At 47.0% G+C, this 16,518-nt stretch overlaps 2 protein-coding genes across 7 annotated transcripts in view; one reads left to right on the forward strand and one right to left on the reverse strand.

Moving 5' to 3' along the window:
• The first annotated feature begins 1,317 nt into the window (after positions 1–1,317).
• hacd4 (3-hydroxyacyl-CoA dehydratase 4) lies at positions 1,318–6,705 on the forward strand. Of its 2 annotated transcripts, XM_039608983.1 has the most exons (9): positions 1,318–1,475; positions 1,614–1,777; positions 1,963–2,058; positions 2,702–2,808; positions 3,509–3,636; positions 3,736–3,845; positions 5,009–5,115; positions 5,456–5,587; positions 6,457–6,705. In XM_039608983.1, coding segments are annotated over exons 3-9 (663 nt in total). In that variant the 5' UTR covers positions 1,318–1,475; positions 1,614–1,777; positions 1,963–2,056; the 3' UTR covers positions 6,534–6,705. The 2 variants fall into 2 exon arrangements, with proteins under 2 accessions (XP_039464917.1, XP_031581662.1); XM_031725802.2 differs by lacking the exon at positions 1,614–1,777.
• Positions 6,621–16,518, reverse strand: part of focad (focadhesin) — a 32,494-nt gene continuing 22,596 nt past the window's right edge. For all 5 annotated transcript variants that reach the window (XM_039608981.1, XM_039608978.1, XM_039608980.1 and 2 more), the window contains 18 exons: positions 16,111–16,349; positions 15,944–16,033; positions 15,392–15,539; positions 14,698–14,817; positions 14,478–14,600; positions 14,285–14,362; positions 13,886–13,957; positions 13,669–13,771; positions 13,395–13,475; positions 13,193–13,321; positions 12,998–13,113; positions 12,400–12,660; positions 10,750–10,839; positions 9,788–9,965; positions 9,556–9,653; positions 8,918–9,169; positions 8,743–8,818; positions 6,621–6,843 (listed from right to left, as the gene is read on the reverse strand). In XM_039608981.1, coding sequence (XP_039464915.1) covers positions 6,770–6,843; positions 8,743–8,818; positions 8,918–9,169; positions 9,556–9,653; positions 9,788–9,965; positions 10,750–10,839; positions 12,400–12,660; positions 12,998–13,113; positions 13,193–13,321; positions 13,395–13,475; positions 13,669–13,771; positions 13,886–13,957; positions 14,285–14,362; positions 14,478–14,600; positions 14,698–14,817; positions 15,392–15,539; positions 15,944–16,033; positions 16,111–16,349 — 2,328 coding nt within the window. In that variant the 3' untranslated portion in view covers positions 6,621–6,769. The remainder of the gene's footprint in view (positions 6,844–8,742; positions 8,819–8,917; positions 9,170–9,555; positions 9,654–9,787; positions 9,966–10,749; positions 10,840–12,399; positions 12,661–12,997; positions 13,114–13,192; positions 13,322–13,394; positions 13,476–13,668; positions 13,772–13,885; positions 13,958–14,284; positions 14,363–14,477; positions 14,601–14,697; positions 14,818–15,391; positions 15,540–15,943; positions 16,034–16,110; positions 16,350–16,518) is intronic.

A 16,518-nucleotide genomic window follows, 5' to 3' on the forward strand; every position in this document is an offset into this window, starting at 1 on the left:
AGAGTAAGTTGGCCAAGAGCAGAAATGGCAGCAAATATTACAATAGTTCTGTAAAAATCTTTTAAGTGGGGATAAAGTTCCGGATTGGTTATAATGTAAGAACAATAACACAGAGTTGTAAAGATACTTGAAAAACAGATAATTTTTTAATTCTATATATAACCCCTTTGTAAACCCTGTTCACCGAAGTCTATTTACCAACATACGTAAAGATATTACACATAAAAAATACACAAAAACATTGGAAATCAGTTTTTGGCAGGCAGTCACTGAGTCTCACAGGTTGCAGTCTAAGGGCTGAGCCTGCTTGTGGTCATTTCGCCTTTTTAATCACTTTTGGTTAAAACACCGGACGTGCTAAGAGCTGCAGTCCACTCTCCATCATCTTTGGTTGAGTTAGTAACAACTTTTTCACTCCACCGTCTCTAAACTAAACCACGCGTTGACCAGGCTGGTTAGTAGGAGGAGACTGTTAGGATGACAGGTCACCGAAGCTGGTTTAGCTGCTAATGCTAGCTGATGCTCCAGCTGATGCTCCAGCTGATGCTCCAGCTGATGCTCCAGCTGATGCTAGCTGATGCTCCAGCTGATGTTCCAGCTGATGCTAGCTGATGCTCCAGCTGATGCTAGCTGATGCTTCAGCTGATGCTAGCTGATGCTCCAGCTGATGCTCCAGCTGATGCTCCAGCTGATGCTAGCTGATGCTTCAGCTGATGCTAGCTGATGCTCCAGCTGATGCTAGCTGATGCTAGCTGATGCGCCAGCTGATGCTAGCTGATGCTCCAGCTGATGCTCCAGCTGATGCTAGCTGATGCTCCAGCTGATGCTAGCTGATGCTCCAGCTGATGCTCCAGCTGATGCTAGCTGATGCTCCAGCTGATGCTAGCTGATGCTCCAGCTGATGTTCCAGCTGATGCTAACTGATGCTCCAGCTGATGTTCCAGCTGATGCTAGCTGATGCTCCAGCTGATGCTAGCTGATGCTTCAGCTGATGCTAGCTGATGCTAGCTGATGCTCCAGCTGATGCTCCAGCTGATGCTAGCTGATGCTCCAGCTGATGCTAGCTGATGCTCCAGCTGATGCTCCAGCTGATGCTCCAGCTGATGCTCCAGCTGATGCTAGCTGATGCTCCAGCTGATGCTCCAGCTGATGCTAGCTGATGCTCCAGCTGATGCTAGCTGATGCTCCAGCTGATGCTCCAGCTGATGCTAGCTGATGCTCCAGCTGATGCTCCAGCTGATGCTCCAGCTGATGCTCCAGCTGATGCTCCAGCTGATGCTAGCTGCTCGGTGAATAAAAGCTAATGTGAGCTGGACAGTCCGAACGATGGAGCCAGCTTCACGGGCGTTTCTGTCAGTGTGAAAGCAGTGGAGCTGTCTGCGCAGTAACCAGCCTCAGCCGTAAGGTGTCACCAGTGGATGCAAACAGAGGAGATCCATGGCAGCGCTGTCTGAGAACAGATGCAGTTACTTTGTGTAAGTTTGTCCCGACTTTGGAGAAAGAACATCCGAAGAGTTGATGCTGAGCTTCTGTTGAGTTACATTCTAGTGTTTTATTGGTTTCATTTCCTGGCACTAATCGGTGTGTTACACCTGTACACTTTATTTGTGCAGGTTGCAAATGAACCCAGGTGGTGTTTAAAAATAAAACGGAAGCTTCACGCTTCAAGTAAAAGCCACGGTTTGTTCCACGGTTTGTTCCACGGAGTACTCCACGGTAGCCACAGCTTCCTACTGTGGATGATGGGAATGTGTGGCTTCATGTGTTGTGTAGTTCAGTGAGTCACCGCTTGTGTATCCATGTGTGCGTTTGCCTGTCTCTACATGTCCGTGTCAGTGCTGCCCGGGACGGTCCACAGCCTGTGTTACTGTGTTACTGTGGGGAAGTCATGAGTGCTGCAGCTGGCGTGAGGAAGCTACGCGGATTGGCCGCAATGTGTTTTTTCTGCTTTTTCTTGTGAAGGGAGGAGGAGTGTCCGGTTAGGGGAACATGATCTTCCTCACACTGTGAACTCGGAGGAGTCCAAACTGGACGGAGACGAGACTTCAGGAGGACAATGTAAGTGATCACGGAGGAACTGAGGAGTCTTTCTGGGATCGGCACATCTGCTACATACACTCACTCATTCAGACGTCATTCACAATTCCTCTAGTGATGGATGGAAGTCTGGTCTGTAAGTAAAAGTAATCTGATTACGGATGTACAACACCTTTTAGGTAACAGACTTTTAGATTTGAACATGTACAATGATACAAATACAGGCCAGAGGTCCACAGTACAGAGCTGTGGAGGCTGAACAATAGAAGAAGATCACAGTCAGCATTAACACTGGATCGAAGGACAGCCGGTCAGAGTGTAGTGAGGGAGCCTCGCGTGCAGTGGGAAATACTTCCACAGTGTTGGAGCCACAGCTGTGGAAGCTGCTGAGCGCCTGAGTTTGTGTTGCATGTTTGGAGCAGGGAAGCATCAGGTCTGCTGACCTGAGAGAACACGCTGGGGTTGGTGCAGCAGCTCACACAGATAACATGCCAACAGGCACCAACGCTGCACTAGTGATGGCTGGATTCATGCCACTGTGCACCGTCTCAGCACAACGTTTAGCAACTAAACCGTGAGCTGCTGGAACCAAACGTCTATCATCATCATCATCATTGTGTAAACTGTAGAGTAATGAATCTGTGTCCTTATTCCTGTTCTGCAGGTTCAGCTTCAGACTCACCTACATTTTCTCATATAACCTGTTCCAGTTCTGTGGCCACACGTGGATACTGGCTAACACTGTCGCCAGGTTTCTTATGTTTGGCCAAGGTAAGCTTAAATTACCAGTCTCAAACTTAATCTGAATTAGTCTCTGATTCAGTAAACGGTCTGTGGAGCAGCTGTGCAGGTCAAAATAAATAATAAAGACACTAAAATGGCAATGCTACCCTGAACAATGGACCGATGCTGTATGGGTGCATCTTAGAGAGCGTTTGGACCAACGCCGCCTTGTTTCACTCTTGGACCAATATAGAAAAACCACCCAGCTTAGACTCCAGGCTCGGTTTGATCAGGCCGTCATTTAAATCTCATTAAGCCTCATTAAGCTAATTTATTACATTATCTGCTTTCACCAAATTCTCCCGTGAAAACTTGAGTTGCAGACCTCCATCAGAGGAGGAGTTCATGGACCAGAGGAGCAGCAGCCTCCTGCTAGTCTGGCTGTTAGCGCTCTCACACTGGATGCACACTTTGCTCATGTTAAACTGGGTCTCTGCTGTGAAGGCTGTATTTGCTCCTGACTTTACGTCTTTTACGTTGTATCATTTCTTTGCCTTCATTCGTTTGTTACGTGAGGTTGGACACAAACAGGGACCACGGTGCTGTATTTCTCTGTAAATGCTCCTTTGCTGTTGCTGAATGAAGTTTCCAGTAAACACAGACATCGCTCTAAATGCTTCACAAGTTGACTCAGAAGTATATTTCCAAGTCAGAAGGACTAAGCTGAGCATCTTATTTCTGACTGCAGATGCTTTGGCCGACACCTTCTACTCTGTGGGCTTTGTGATGAGTCTCTGCCAGCTGCTTTCTGTTCTGGAGCTTTTCCACATTGCAGACGGCATCGAGAAAGCCCGACTCCTTCCTCGCTTCATCCAAGTGCGTACGCAGCTCAAAGTTCAATGAGATTTTCATTATTATTGTTTTTGTTATCTTTTCGATTGATGCATGGACACACTGTGTCTTCCTGCTCCTCAGGTTATGGAGAAGAACCTTCTGTTGATTATGATCATCATGCTGGAGGAGCTGCAGAGTAAACCGGTGGTGTGTGTGCAGCTCTTCTTCTGGAACGTCCTGGACCTCCTCCGGTATGCACTGCAGAGTTTATAAGGATGCAGCTGCATTTGAACCCAATAATGTAGACGTAGGTTTACAGTGATGCACAAACAGATCAGCTTATCAAACTTTAACTTTACTTTGTTAAGTCGTTTTAAAAGCACACAGGATGCAGAGCTTTAAGAAGCTTTTAGTCCTTACAGTTGAACAGTACTCCCTGGACCTGACCTCTCAGCAGTAATGCAGTTATTGTGCTAATGTGTCATACTATGCACATTTGTTAAACCATGACGGTCTTACATTCCCTCTAAACAGATACCCAGGGCGGGTGCAGGAACCTCCCCCTAAACAGCCAGTTTACATTCCAGAGTAGGATCCACTGATATCAGGAGGAGATGGAAATGTTTTTGGTTATTTCTGTGAAAAAGAAACCAACATGTGACATGTTGATACATTGCTGTTTGATTTGTCTGCTAGATGGAAAATACTAACTTGGTGATGTGTGAAAGGGAAAGAGTGCTGCTGAAAGGGACACTCTGCTAAAAAGGCTCTCGGGGAAGAAAAACGATGGTTTCTGTAGTTGGAACAGACTCAGCCACTCCGTGTGGGCATGCATGGCTGACAAAATGTGCCATACTTTCCCCATCATATGGTCATATATAGCAGATAATGTGTTGGATCATGTACTGTGGTTGTCTTATATGGTCTTTCAGGCCTTGGCTGCTGAGAATCTGTGAAAATGGCCGTAATTCATGAACAGTAACAGTAGTTACTGATAAAGTTATAACTGCACATACACAAGAAAGGAGAAAACATATATACTTATTTCATTTAATAATAATCGAAACATTAAATACATTTAAAAACACCAGGGCAACCAAGCATATCTGGAGGTTGGATGAGTGTTGGTGGAGCAGGTTATGAATGTGCACACACACTCACATCTAAATATTTGAAGTGCAAACATCCACATTTGTTCCAATGTTGTGGACAGACTGACTGTTCTGAAGACAGAGTTTCAACAATGTCTCTAATAACAATAATAATAATGATAATAATATCCTTATTGCCTTATTTGTACTAGACCATATGCAGATGAATTATGATATATGACATGATGATTTGAGTACATTTGGACTTCCAAATGCAAACATTGTTTCTCGTCCAATAAGCTGTGCCTGTGGTTTGATGACAGGTATCCTCACGAGCTGCTCTGTATCATGGAGGAGCCGTCCATCGCCATGCTGTGGACCCGCTACACGCTCTGGATCCCCTTATACATCCTCACAGTCATCGTTGAAGGTGTGAAATCATCACATTTCCATCTTTTATTCCAACAAACTGAAACCTGAGCTCATAAGTACTCTGACTTCTCAACGTTATGAAGTTGATTATGTGGTCAGAGTGTTGTGTAAGGGAAGTGTTGGGAGCAAACAGGAAATGGGTTAGCCAAGCAGAGCTGATGATATGAAGCCAGGAAATGAGCACATTCCAGCTGAAGTGAGTAACGCAGGGTTTGTGCTGACTGGAAGCAGAAGTTCTGTATATCAGTGACACACAGGCCAGAGCCAACACTGTGATAGTGAATGAAGTCAAAGCACAGCAAGTGAAGCATTTGTTCCCCTTTTTGTTTCTCTGTCAGCTGCCACCATCTATCAGGCCCTGCCTTATGTGGAGCAAACGGCCTCCCAGTCGTGTGCACTCAACTCAACAACAGCTCCAAACAGCCACCTCCCCGTGGTCCTGGCGCTCTACCTGCCGGTCCTCACTCTCGGTAAGACGGGGAATAACCCTTTGTGACATTACAGTCAGCTGATGGACGTGCTGCACAGGAGCACAGCAGGCTGCACTGATCCACGATAGTTTGAGTCCAAGCTCCTCGTAACTGTACTTTACATTCATGGTCACTGCAGTCTGACTAGCTGCTTCATGTAAATACAGAACAAATGATACTTAAAATGACTGAAAGCTCTGTGATACCAGTAAAGTTTCATGAGTAACAATGTGGATTAAACTTAATAAAAGCTGTAAGATGGATTAAACTCTACATTTCATCCTTGCAACAGAGGCCACTGCAACTTTGCAGAGATACTGCATAATCGTTACAGAACTGAGAAATATGTTACCATTATTAGTTTTTCTAACATGAGGTCACTCTCGTGGTCCTCAGGCGCTCGTCCTTGTATGTTAAACATGGCGGCTGCTGTACAGCAAACACATTTAGATGAGAACCTTAACTAAGACAAAAAGACAATGAAGAGTTCTTGAATGTTAGACACAGAGGTCAGTCGCTTCAGTAACACGAGCTAAATTCAGCTGAGCTGGAACACAGACTGAAGGAAAAGAACACAAAACGTTCTCAGGTTCTCCTGATTTGTTACTGTTGGGAAAAACTATGGGTGACAGTTTCCTGAGGAAGACTAGGATGATGAAGAACGGTTACAGGCCTCACTGTCATATCATCATAGTTGGTGTCCGAGCTTTCTGACCAGGTCTGTGGTGACAACACTGAGGAGGATCTTCTTTGTGGGGATGTTACATTTGTGTCATGAATGAAGTTACTGTGTAACTGTAGTGTAACTGTGTAACTGTACAGTAACTGTGATGTAAAACACTGTTTGGCTTTTCCAACGTTCTCTTCAGGAGCCTCGCTCACAGTGGGGCAGCTGCTGCAGGAGAGGCACCACCACCTGGAGAAGTGGAACAGGAAGAGGAAGTAACATGAAGTCACAGCTCGCCGGAGTTACGGATGAAGTCGAATTTAACCATCTGCTGTAAAGAGAGAAAAGGATGTTCTGAACCCAAAATGATTTGTGTTGCACTTTTATTGACCTCACAGATTCCTACAGTACAGTTACTGCCTAACATTAAACATGCCGACAGCTCAGACCAGCAGCCGTGTGTCTCTCTGTGTACGAGCAGCAAAGCCTGAGCAGGATGCCGAGGCTCCTCTGGACTACCAGCCGTACGCTCTGGTCCACACGGCTTTCTTCTTGAACTCTGCAGAGGACCTGAGCGCCAACAGAGCAGCTGAAAGGAACCACAGGAGAAATCTGATCATTTTTTCATCATATCCTGCCTGTATGAACACTGATGTTAGAGTAAACCTCTCTTCAAATACCACCTGCTCTTTGCACACCTTCTTTTACAGCAGTGCTGTCAGCTGTGTGTCAGCTGTGTGTCAAATAAACATGGTGCATCAGCTCTCATGTAAAGACTGTCACAGATGAGGCCTGTGGAGCTCATTTGGCCAAATCATCATTTATTTATATAGAGCTGAATCACTACAGTCTATGGTAACTTGATATTGTGAGATAACCTGCAACAGTGGAGAGAAAGCCTAACAGTCCTAACGACCCTGTCTGAGGGACGTGGTGAGGGTGGAGGAGACACCACCAGGTTGATGGAGGCCATGACTGGTTGGTGAGGGGACTGTTCTGTCTCTGTGATCACTGACGGAAATATTTCAGCAAAAACTACAAACTACATGTGTCTGAGCTGAAATTCAGGCTTCTAACCTAAATCCACACATTGGCATCCACAGCAGTGCGATGTAAGCACAGAAAGACGTGCGTGGATGAATCAACCGCTCAGAGAGGAACAGTGCTGTGTAAGAACCAGTCCATCTGCCACTACATGAAACACGCTGCATTTCACAATGAGACCCGAACATACAGGCTTTACCATGAAGGTGTAGCTGCTGGGGCAAAACCAGTAAAGAAGAAACAACAGCTGGTGGTGTAGTGGTCACTTTAGTGAACCCTATGAAAACACACTGTTGCCAAAGGTGTTCACTCGTCTACCTTCACACACGTGAACTTCACTGACTTTCCATCCTGAATACATATGATTTACTTTGCAACTATAACAGCTTCAGCAGGTCAGGTTGATGTTGGATCAGCAGGTCTGGCTGAGTCCTCGCTCCAACTCATCCCAAAGAGGTCAAGTTCTTCCACACAAACCCGTTCACTGTGCTTTGTGCAGTACAGTCGGGCTGGAAGCACGAAGCTGGGTAAAATACCTTGGTGTTAAAGTTCCTTTCCCTGGAGAGTAATGGGCCAAGCCCAGTCCCTAAAAACAAAGAACAGCACACCATAATCACCCTCTCCTCTGAGCTTTACACTTGGAACAGCTGTAACTCTCCACCACGCCCAGACTGCTCCGTTGGATTGCCACATGGAGAAGTCTGATTCATCGTCTCTGCTGCTGTGCTTTAAACCGCTGCACCTGATGCTCAGTGATGCAATCAGGGGCGGCTCCAGCTCAGCAGGTCATCTGCTAATAGGAAGGTTGGTGGTTTGATCCCAGTCTGCTCCCAGTCTGCATGCCAGCCGTCCTTGAACATGCATGAATGTTAGAAAGTGCTTAGTGCACTCTGTGGCTGACCCCGCCCTTCTATTTTAGATGGCCTATCACTTCACAGCAGAGACGCTGTCGTTCCCAGTTGCTTCCACTTTGTCACCACAACTGAAGTTTGTGTACAGGTAACATCCTATCAGCAGCACATGCTGCAGAAGCCCAAACACCTGGCTGCTCGGGCTTAGACACCTGTGGCCACAAGTGACTGAACACCTGCATTCAGTGATTTGGAGAAGTGAGGACTTTGGCTTTATAGTGAAGTTTTATCTCGAGGATCTAAGAACCTGACAAAACTCAGACCAGGTCTTAATTTCAATGAGACGTTTACCTGCACAAGGATAGTAATAATAATGATCTATATCTAATTAAACTGTTCATTTCTATGTGATTTAAATCCAGCTCAGCTGTGTTTAAACAGGATTTCACTGTTTTGATTCATTTCATTAACACTTTGTGGAGACAACAGTCTGTAGATGCTGCCGTCATGCAGATGGTTCAAACAGAGTGAAACATTATGAAATATGAAATATTCCAGTGTGATCACTGTAGAAAAAAGCCTGTTTTGTTCACCTTTGGCTGTGCTGACAGTTGATGCTGACACGCTCTGTTCAGGAGCTTCCATGATGCTGAGAAGCCAGTCTATGAACTGACACACACACACACAGACACAGGGTCATCCCTTCTGCACGTTTAGAACAAGTGAAATTTTAGCTAAAAGGTCAAAGTTCAGAGCATGAACACTGACCTTGGGTGTTTGGCTGCTCCAGGGCTCCTTGTCCAGCAGCCGAGGGAGGCTGTGGGACATCGCTAAAAGGCACTGGGACAGGGCGCCCTCCACCAACGACTCCTCGCCATACAGACCGTGTGTTAGAGCATGAGGCTTGGGGTCTGGCTGCCATGGAAACCACTGGACCCGGATGCCAAAGAGGAGTGGCATGATGTGGTCACTCCAGGAAACCACTGCAGCAGCAAAGAGCTGGAACAGGAAGTCGGTGGCCTACAGAGCACACTCTCTCAGTTAGAAACACACGACACAGAATCTGCTTCCAACTCAGTGCACGAGACAAATACACAGAAGAAGCAGTGAAAACAGCAACAAGCTTTCCGCTACTGGTGATGCTCGAGAGCAGCCTCGCTGTTAACATGGCACCGTCATGCTGGACCAGCATTTAGCTAAGCTGACAGTTACTAAGCAACAGAGCACAAAAGCTGGAAAAAGAAGATATGCTGGCATGTGACGGCCTGCTGTCAAAGCTAAAATAACGTTTTACAACCTCTCATTAACACTTCCAGCTCAGCTGCTGAGAGGAAGAGGAGGATGTGAGAGGAAGAGGAGGATGTGTGGGAGTCACTGTGGGACATGATGGTCACTCAGAAACATACCGATCTGGTGTCTCCACACTGGACGTCTGTGACACCGTAGGCAACATTTCGGATATGTCCCATTAGCTCCAGGAGCCACTCCATCCGTCTGGAGATGCCTGTGACAAAGAGCGAGCTCAACATGCTGACTCAGTCAAATCATCAGGATAAAACACACAGGTGTCAGTCGTCTGTTAGAAGAGAACAGAGGCACTTCCACTTTCCACGCAGTAGGAACGCCTTCCTGTCTCACCTGTGTTGATGCTGGTTGCCAGGCGACACTGGTAAAAAGTCTGCAGGAGGAGCCACCCCACTCTGCGGCTTGGCCAACCACGGAGGACCCCAGCAATGACATCATTAAGACTAAGGAGGGGCACTCGTCCCTGAGAGGTCAGGTAGGCTAAGATGAAGCAGGTCTTCTCCATTTGAGTCTAAACAGAACAGAGATGTTAACAGCACACGCTGAGCTTCAATCAAAGTCAAAGACGGTATCACAGGTGTGACGTCAGGGGGATCACCGCTGGTGTGCTGCAAAGAAGCAGCAGAGGATCTGACAACCAGGGTCAGCAGCAGCTCAGAGTCCTTCAAACTACACACCTGTCACCATTTCATCTTTAGTTATCCTGTCTTCCTTCTCTCACCCCAACCAATCACAGCAGATGGCCCCGCCCCTCCCTGAGCCTGTCGGAGGTTTCTTCCTGTTAAAAGGGAGTTTTTCCTTCCCACTGTCACCAAAGTGCTTGCTCATAGGGGGTCATATGATTGTTGGGTTTTCTCTGTATGTATTATTGTAGGGTCTACCTTACAGTATAAAGCGCCTTGAGTCGACTGTTGTTGAAGTGAATAAAGTAGCCATGTGAGGAAGATTCCTTTAAATTACTGAAAGCTTAAATCACTATATGGTTACATTTGGTTAAACTGAACGTTTGCTTAAAGTGCTCCTTTTAGAAATACACACTTTCAGAGTGGGCCCCCTGCTGGGCATTAGGAAGAATGCAGGTTTTACTGTCCACACACTGACAGGTATAAATAATAAAAGCAATATGAGCTACAGGTCACTGGAATTAATTCCATTTCTCCTTTCACTATGAGACCAACAACATGTCTTCTAACCTGTAAACCAAATGTATTTCTGCCCACGCTGCACTTCAGCACATGTTAGTGGATGTGCTCCCTCTGTTCATTTCCTGGTGGTGTATGTTATTAACACTGTACCTCAGAGACTTTCATGATCCTCTCAATCTCTGTGTCAGACATCTCAGACAGACACTTGGCCACGCCCACATACAGATCCACTTCATTATCCTGAAATAAATGTACAAAAAGTCAAACACAAACATAAAAATTGTTATTTTTTAGTTAAAATGTCTCATTTAAACACCTTTGAACCTGTCGTCATGTTTTAAAGAGGCAAAGCTGGATGCCAGCAGGGCCCAGCAGCAGCTGTTAGACTGCTCCACACAAAGACAAAGACAGCAGGTTGAAGGAGATCAGCTGATTTCAAAGAAAGGTGAACAGAGCACGACTAACAGGTTCAGCTATAGCAGCTGTTAAACTCAGGGAGCCAATGGTAGGCGACACACACCAGCGCTCATATATTATCAACTACATTATTCCAGCCATTCAAAAGCTGAAAAGTAGCAACACCAGCATCAAGTACCATTAAACATGACCACTGTGCTGTTGTTCAGACTGATGACATTAATGATGTCACAGGTTCAGAAAGATGCTGCTCAGCGTAAAAGACTACAGAGGATTTGGACAAAGGCTAAACTTAGTATAACTGCCCGTGATCCTTAGACAACTTTAGCTATTTGACTGTTTTCCTGTTTCTTTTATTGTACTTTGACAGGTCTAGATCAGCTCTCTCCTGTAAATGATGACCTGTATAAACAAAGGGAAAAGGAGGTGTCGAGTGGCAGAAACAGCTACAGCTGTGTCACAGAAACCACTGTCAGCCAGAGCGTGCAGACGTGCTAGTTACAGCTCCATCATGGACCAAGAGGTCATGTGACCAGAATCAGCTTTAAATGGACTGTGACAAACTGTAAAACACTTCTCTGACCAGATGCATCAAACGTGACATTCTTCCTCATAAAGAGGAGGAGGAGCAGACCCTGCATCTCTAATGGTATGAAGGTCGTTAGTGCCTTTGGAACTGGCACACACATCTGTCTTACTACAGTCAGGCTTCATCGTTACAAAGACCTGGGTCTCACCTTTCTCCAGCTGAAAACATCTGGCCTATTAAGCAGCTGTTGTCCCACATCAGACAACAATGAGACAACCTGCTCTTCAAGCAGTCCCACAGTTGGTCTGCACACACTTACAGACTGTTAGAGGAAATGCTCTGATCAGCACGGCCTTGTCTCCACTTCATTCACTCAGTTTATCCAGCTGATGTGTTCTGTGTGTTCTGCTATGAATGTAATCAGGCCAATGCACATGACTGCAAACTTAACTTTGTCCTAATAAACCCAGACAGGCATCCCAGCAAAACATGTACAAGTGTTTGCATGTTTCACTGAAGCACCCAGTTTGTATCCATGAGTTAGACGTCTTTAACTTTGAGTTTGATGACATCAAACGAACACTAACAGGAACCTGCTGCACATCATGTCTTTGCACTTATTATAAACCTGAGTGGCATTTCTATCAGGCTTCTTCATCCAACATCCATCAAGATAATTACCTATTACTGTCACAGCTTCTTGCTTTGAATAAAATAGGTTCATGCTGCTGTTCGTGTCTCTGTGTGGGTGGGGACAGTCAGAGGATGTCATGATCCCCAAGCGTAAAACCAGGGACAGAGCCAAAGAAACAGCTTCTACATGTCAGTGATAACAGTCAGCAGTTAGACTGCACCTGGATTCGGTCGGGCAGGAAGGTGAAGATCTTCTCCGTGGCAGAGCAGAGGATGGTCCAGCAGCTGCTAGAGGGGTTTGGGAGGGCCATGGCCTGAGCCAGGCCCCGCAGCACAGAGCAGCACAGGGACGCCCGCTGGGGTCGGAGGTCCTCCTGAAACTGCTGCACCCCCAAACTCTCCACATAGACCTGGAGCTTGTCCTCAGTCACGTGCTTCATCCACGAGCCCAGAGTCTCATAGAGGTGGGCCCGGGTCTGGTACTGGGGGAGACAGACAGCCAGTAAGGATCTCTAAAGCCTTCATCATTGTAACAGGTGATACTGGACTCAGCACGCTCTCCTACAGCAGTGCAGAGACAGACTGGATGTGTGTCATTGTTAAAGAGCATCTATTCAACTTTAGCAGCCAAACACTGTTTATTCAGACATTTATTCAGCTGCTGTCAGACTGAGAAACGGCTGACCTCAGCAGATGCTCCTGTTAGCTGTTTCTATTAAGCTTGATATCAAGAAACAACAGATTTAAGTGAACCAGCCTATAAACCTGATGGAGAATTGAATATTAGCTGTCACAGCGCTAATACCCAGCTGAACTTACACTGAGACTGTGGACCAGGGGAGGGGACAACCAGGAGCCCAAAAACAGAGCAGCACTGTGGGAGGACTGGGTCTGACAGGCTGCCAGTACAACACACTGATGCTGCACATCCTCTCCTACAAAACACAACAACAACACAGACTGAACAGGATCTGTGGCTGTGCTTCACAGACAGCAGTGAGCGACAAGTCTTACCAAAGCTCATCCTCATTAAAGGAGAAAGAGCGGCGCTCCAGTTGATGGGCGGATACTGGAAAGAGGCGCCGACTGACGCCAAAGCGGTGAGAGCGGTCTTAACCAGGCCTGGATGGGAGGACTGAGGACCTGGGCCCAGAGAGAGACGATGTTACGATGGTACAGCGCCTCAAACACAATGACCTCTGTCAGTGTCACAAACCTGTTTGTCCAGCTTCTGTGATGAACTCAGTCGTGGATCTGACCACACTTTTCTCTGAGAGGTAACTGAAATCTGGAGGAACTGGGAATGGGATCAAAGTAGTTAGTACCCAGTAGATCCCAGCGTGTGTGTGTGTGTGTGTGTGTGTGTGTGTGTGTGTGTGTGTGTATCTGAGGGATTCTCTAAAAGCTGAAACTTTATGAGAAATGAATTTTAAAGGACTACTAATGCTGTCTCCAGCTGTGCTCCGCCCACTGACATACACCTGTGTTACCTGCGGTGTGACTGTGACTGCTGGACATGTGGGCCAGATGCAAATGTCCCAGCAAACAGGCGCTGTTGGACTGCAAACCGATGGCTCCAGAGAACGTGATGATCTGCAACCAAAGAGCCGAGACGTGGATGAAACAGACGCTCTGAGGTGCGAGCGGAGGGGAAAGTATGGTATGTAGTAATGAGAGTAAAGTAATATTTGATAAGTAAACTCTTACCTGTGTGACGGCCCGAATAACTTCATTCAGCCTGTTCTGCTGCTTGGACACGAGCTCCGTCTCACTTTTCAGCTGCATCAGAGAATCAGCATCACTGTCGGTAACTAAAGCTGTGTTTGCATCTCTTTATGAACACAGGGACACTTTACATGGCTCCACTGCACATAACACACAGATCTCCGTCACATCTTTTTAAATACTGGGTTTGCCAGTGTGTTCCTATGGTAACCATGATTCCTAAAATCTTACAGGGTCACATGAGCTCGATCCTCTATGACTCCACATGCTTGAAACCACTAAACAAAGACATCCTCAGAAACACAACAGCAGGTGATAAAATGTTTTCAGGGATCCAGTGAAGCACATGTGCTGATCCTCTCACAGCTGCAGGCGTCTTACCTGGATGAGGTAACTCTCTGACCCCACCAAAGCCACCAGCCCGTTGACAGCAGCCAGCCGCTGCATGGTGGGACAGCCCTGCAACACAAAGGCAGCACAAAGGTCACCGCTGGGACCCCAAACATCATTTCACATGATTGGATATCGTTTACATGAACATTTAGACTGAGATGTATAAAGTAAGGTGTTGTACCTCAGCCAGTAAGATTTTGATCCAGGCTGCGAGCAGGTGAGGGTGGATGTGCTCTGCTCTGCCGTGGCCGGACACCGACAGGCCGTGGACCGCTAACCCCAGAGCCAGGGAGAAGCCCGGGGTCTGGGGACACAGGCTCATCAATAAACAGGCCCGATCACCAATAAAACCACAAAGAGCTGCTGGAGCCAGAATGACCCCCATCAGCTCTCCTACTGACCTGCTGGCTCTCCTCAGTCAGGCTGCGCAGCGTGTCCATGACCTCCTCGGCCTTGGCGGCATCAATAAGACCTGCGCTGAACGCTGAAACGCTCACACACGCCACAGAGTACGCCAAGACCTGCACAAGTCCACACACACACACACACACACACACACACACACACACACACCACATGTGAAAGTCAGTGAAAACTTTATACGGCACACAGTTTTCAACCTTCACCCTACACTGGACCGTGCAACGTTTCCACCTTAGACAGGCGTAAACAAACCTTATCGAGTGTTACACACTTTTTATTTGCTCTACAAGGTCACGACGACACCAGGAAGCTTTGCTGAATCACGTTTTTACAGCTTATAGAAGCCAAATCTGTTCCGATCGTACGGTAAACATCATAAGATACACCATTTTAGTGCTTCCAGGTCATAGGTCAAAGTTCACACATCACCATCAGGCTCAAAGTTTTAACTCTTGTTTCATGTTCATGTATCAGAAACTGTCTTTGGTAGATAATTCATCAAAAATCTGGAGAAAACTAAGTATCATTTCAGCTTCTTCTATAACAAACGTCCAGGAGCAAACGTGTCTGAGCAGACAGAGAGTTACATAGTCAAAGACTTGTTCCTGTGTCAGAGACTTCAGGACCTCGGCTCTGGTGTCAGTGTGTGAGTCGTGTGCAGGGCTGCTGTACCTCCTGCACCATGCGTCCCCGTCCACTGCAGTCTTGCAGGTTGGCCAGTAGCTTGTCGAGTGTCCTGCTGACACGGACATGTTGACTCCTCTGTCCACTGCTGCAGGAGGCAGACAGCACTAGACCCAGACCCAGTATACAGCCAGTGCTGAGGAAGGCGAGAACATGGAAAGACCACAGTTAATATGCTAACCCCTGTTTTACTGTTAAATATTAACTCCTAACATGCTTCCAGATGTGTCGTTTGAAAAACAACATATAACTTATGTCATCTTGTTTCCTCAGTGCTGCTCGTGTGGCCAATGAGAGCAGCTTTGTACTGTTTGAATCAGTCTGCAGTAAATGTGCCAAACGAGCATAAATGCAGCCGTGGTAACGGCTGAATCTCCCGTTAACGTCATGTAATGTTTCTGGATGATGGAAGGATGCCACACAGGGACCCTGTGGACACTCCACACACTCCTTCTAGCTGTGAGGTGACACTCTCTCAGCTTCCTACCAACCATATGATGTCAGTATGAGTTTACTCTATGCAAACACGAGAGGACGTACTTGTATTCCAAGTTGGGGTTGAAAGAGGAACTTTCCAGAGCATCCAGAGGGCCAAAGAGGAGATCAGCATCCTTCTGAGCAGACTCATCACTGACAGAGGACAGAGGCAGTCAGTAACCGCTTACGCTGTTCGTTCACATCAGAATCTCCTCCTGCAGACTCTGTACCTGAGGCGCTGGTGCAGCAGGCTGGACAGCACCATGCCGAGACCGAGCCCGGAGTGGAACTGGATGGCCTGGGAGTCGTCTGCGGCGGGGGAGCCCGGGAGGCCGGCCTGCAGTGCCGACAGGATGTGGGTCAGACTGTCCCGCTGCCACACCACGAGCACTGAGACGAGCAGCGACAGGGCGAGGCTTGCACAGGAGCGCGCTATGGTACTCGCTGTGTTCTCACCCGAGTAGGAGCGCTGAGGAGGCCGGCAGCACAGAATGACAGTAATCAATGCAGTAATCAATGCATGAAAGCAACTTTATATTCACAACAACTATGCAGCCAACCAGCAACGTGTTAGAGAGCAAATGACTCGTTGTGCTGTGAGAACCACGTTTACTGAAATATTGATGTCAATACACTCC

The sequence above is a fragment of the Oreochromis aureus genome, linkage group 3 (assembly GCF_013358895.1).
Source record: "Oreochromis aureus strain Israel breed Guangdong linkage group 3, ZZ_aureus, whole genome shotgun sequence".
Taxonomy (NCBI): Eukaryota; Metazoa; Chordata; class Actinopteri; order Cichliformes; family Cichlidae; genus Oreochromis; species Oreochromis aureus.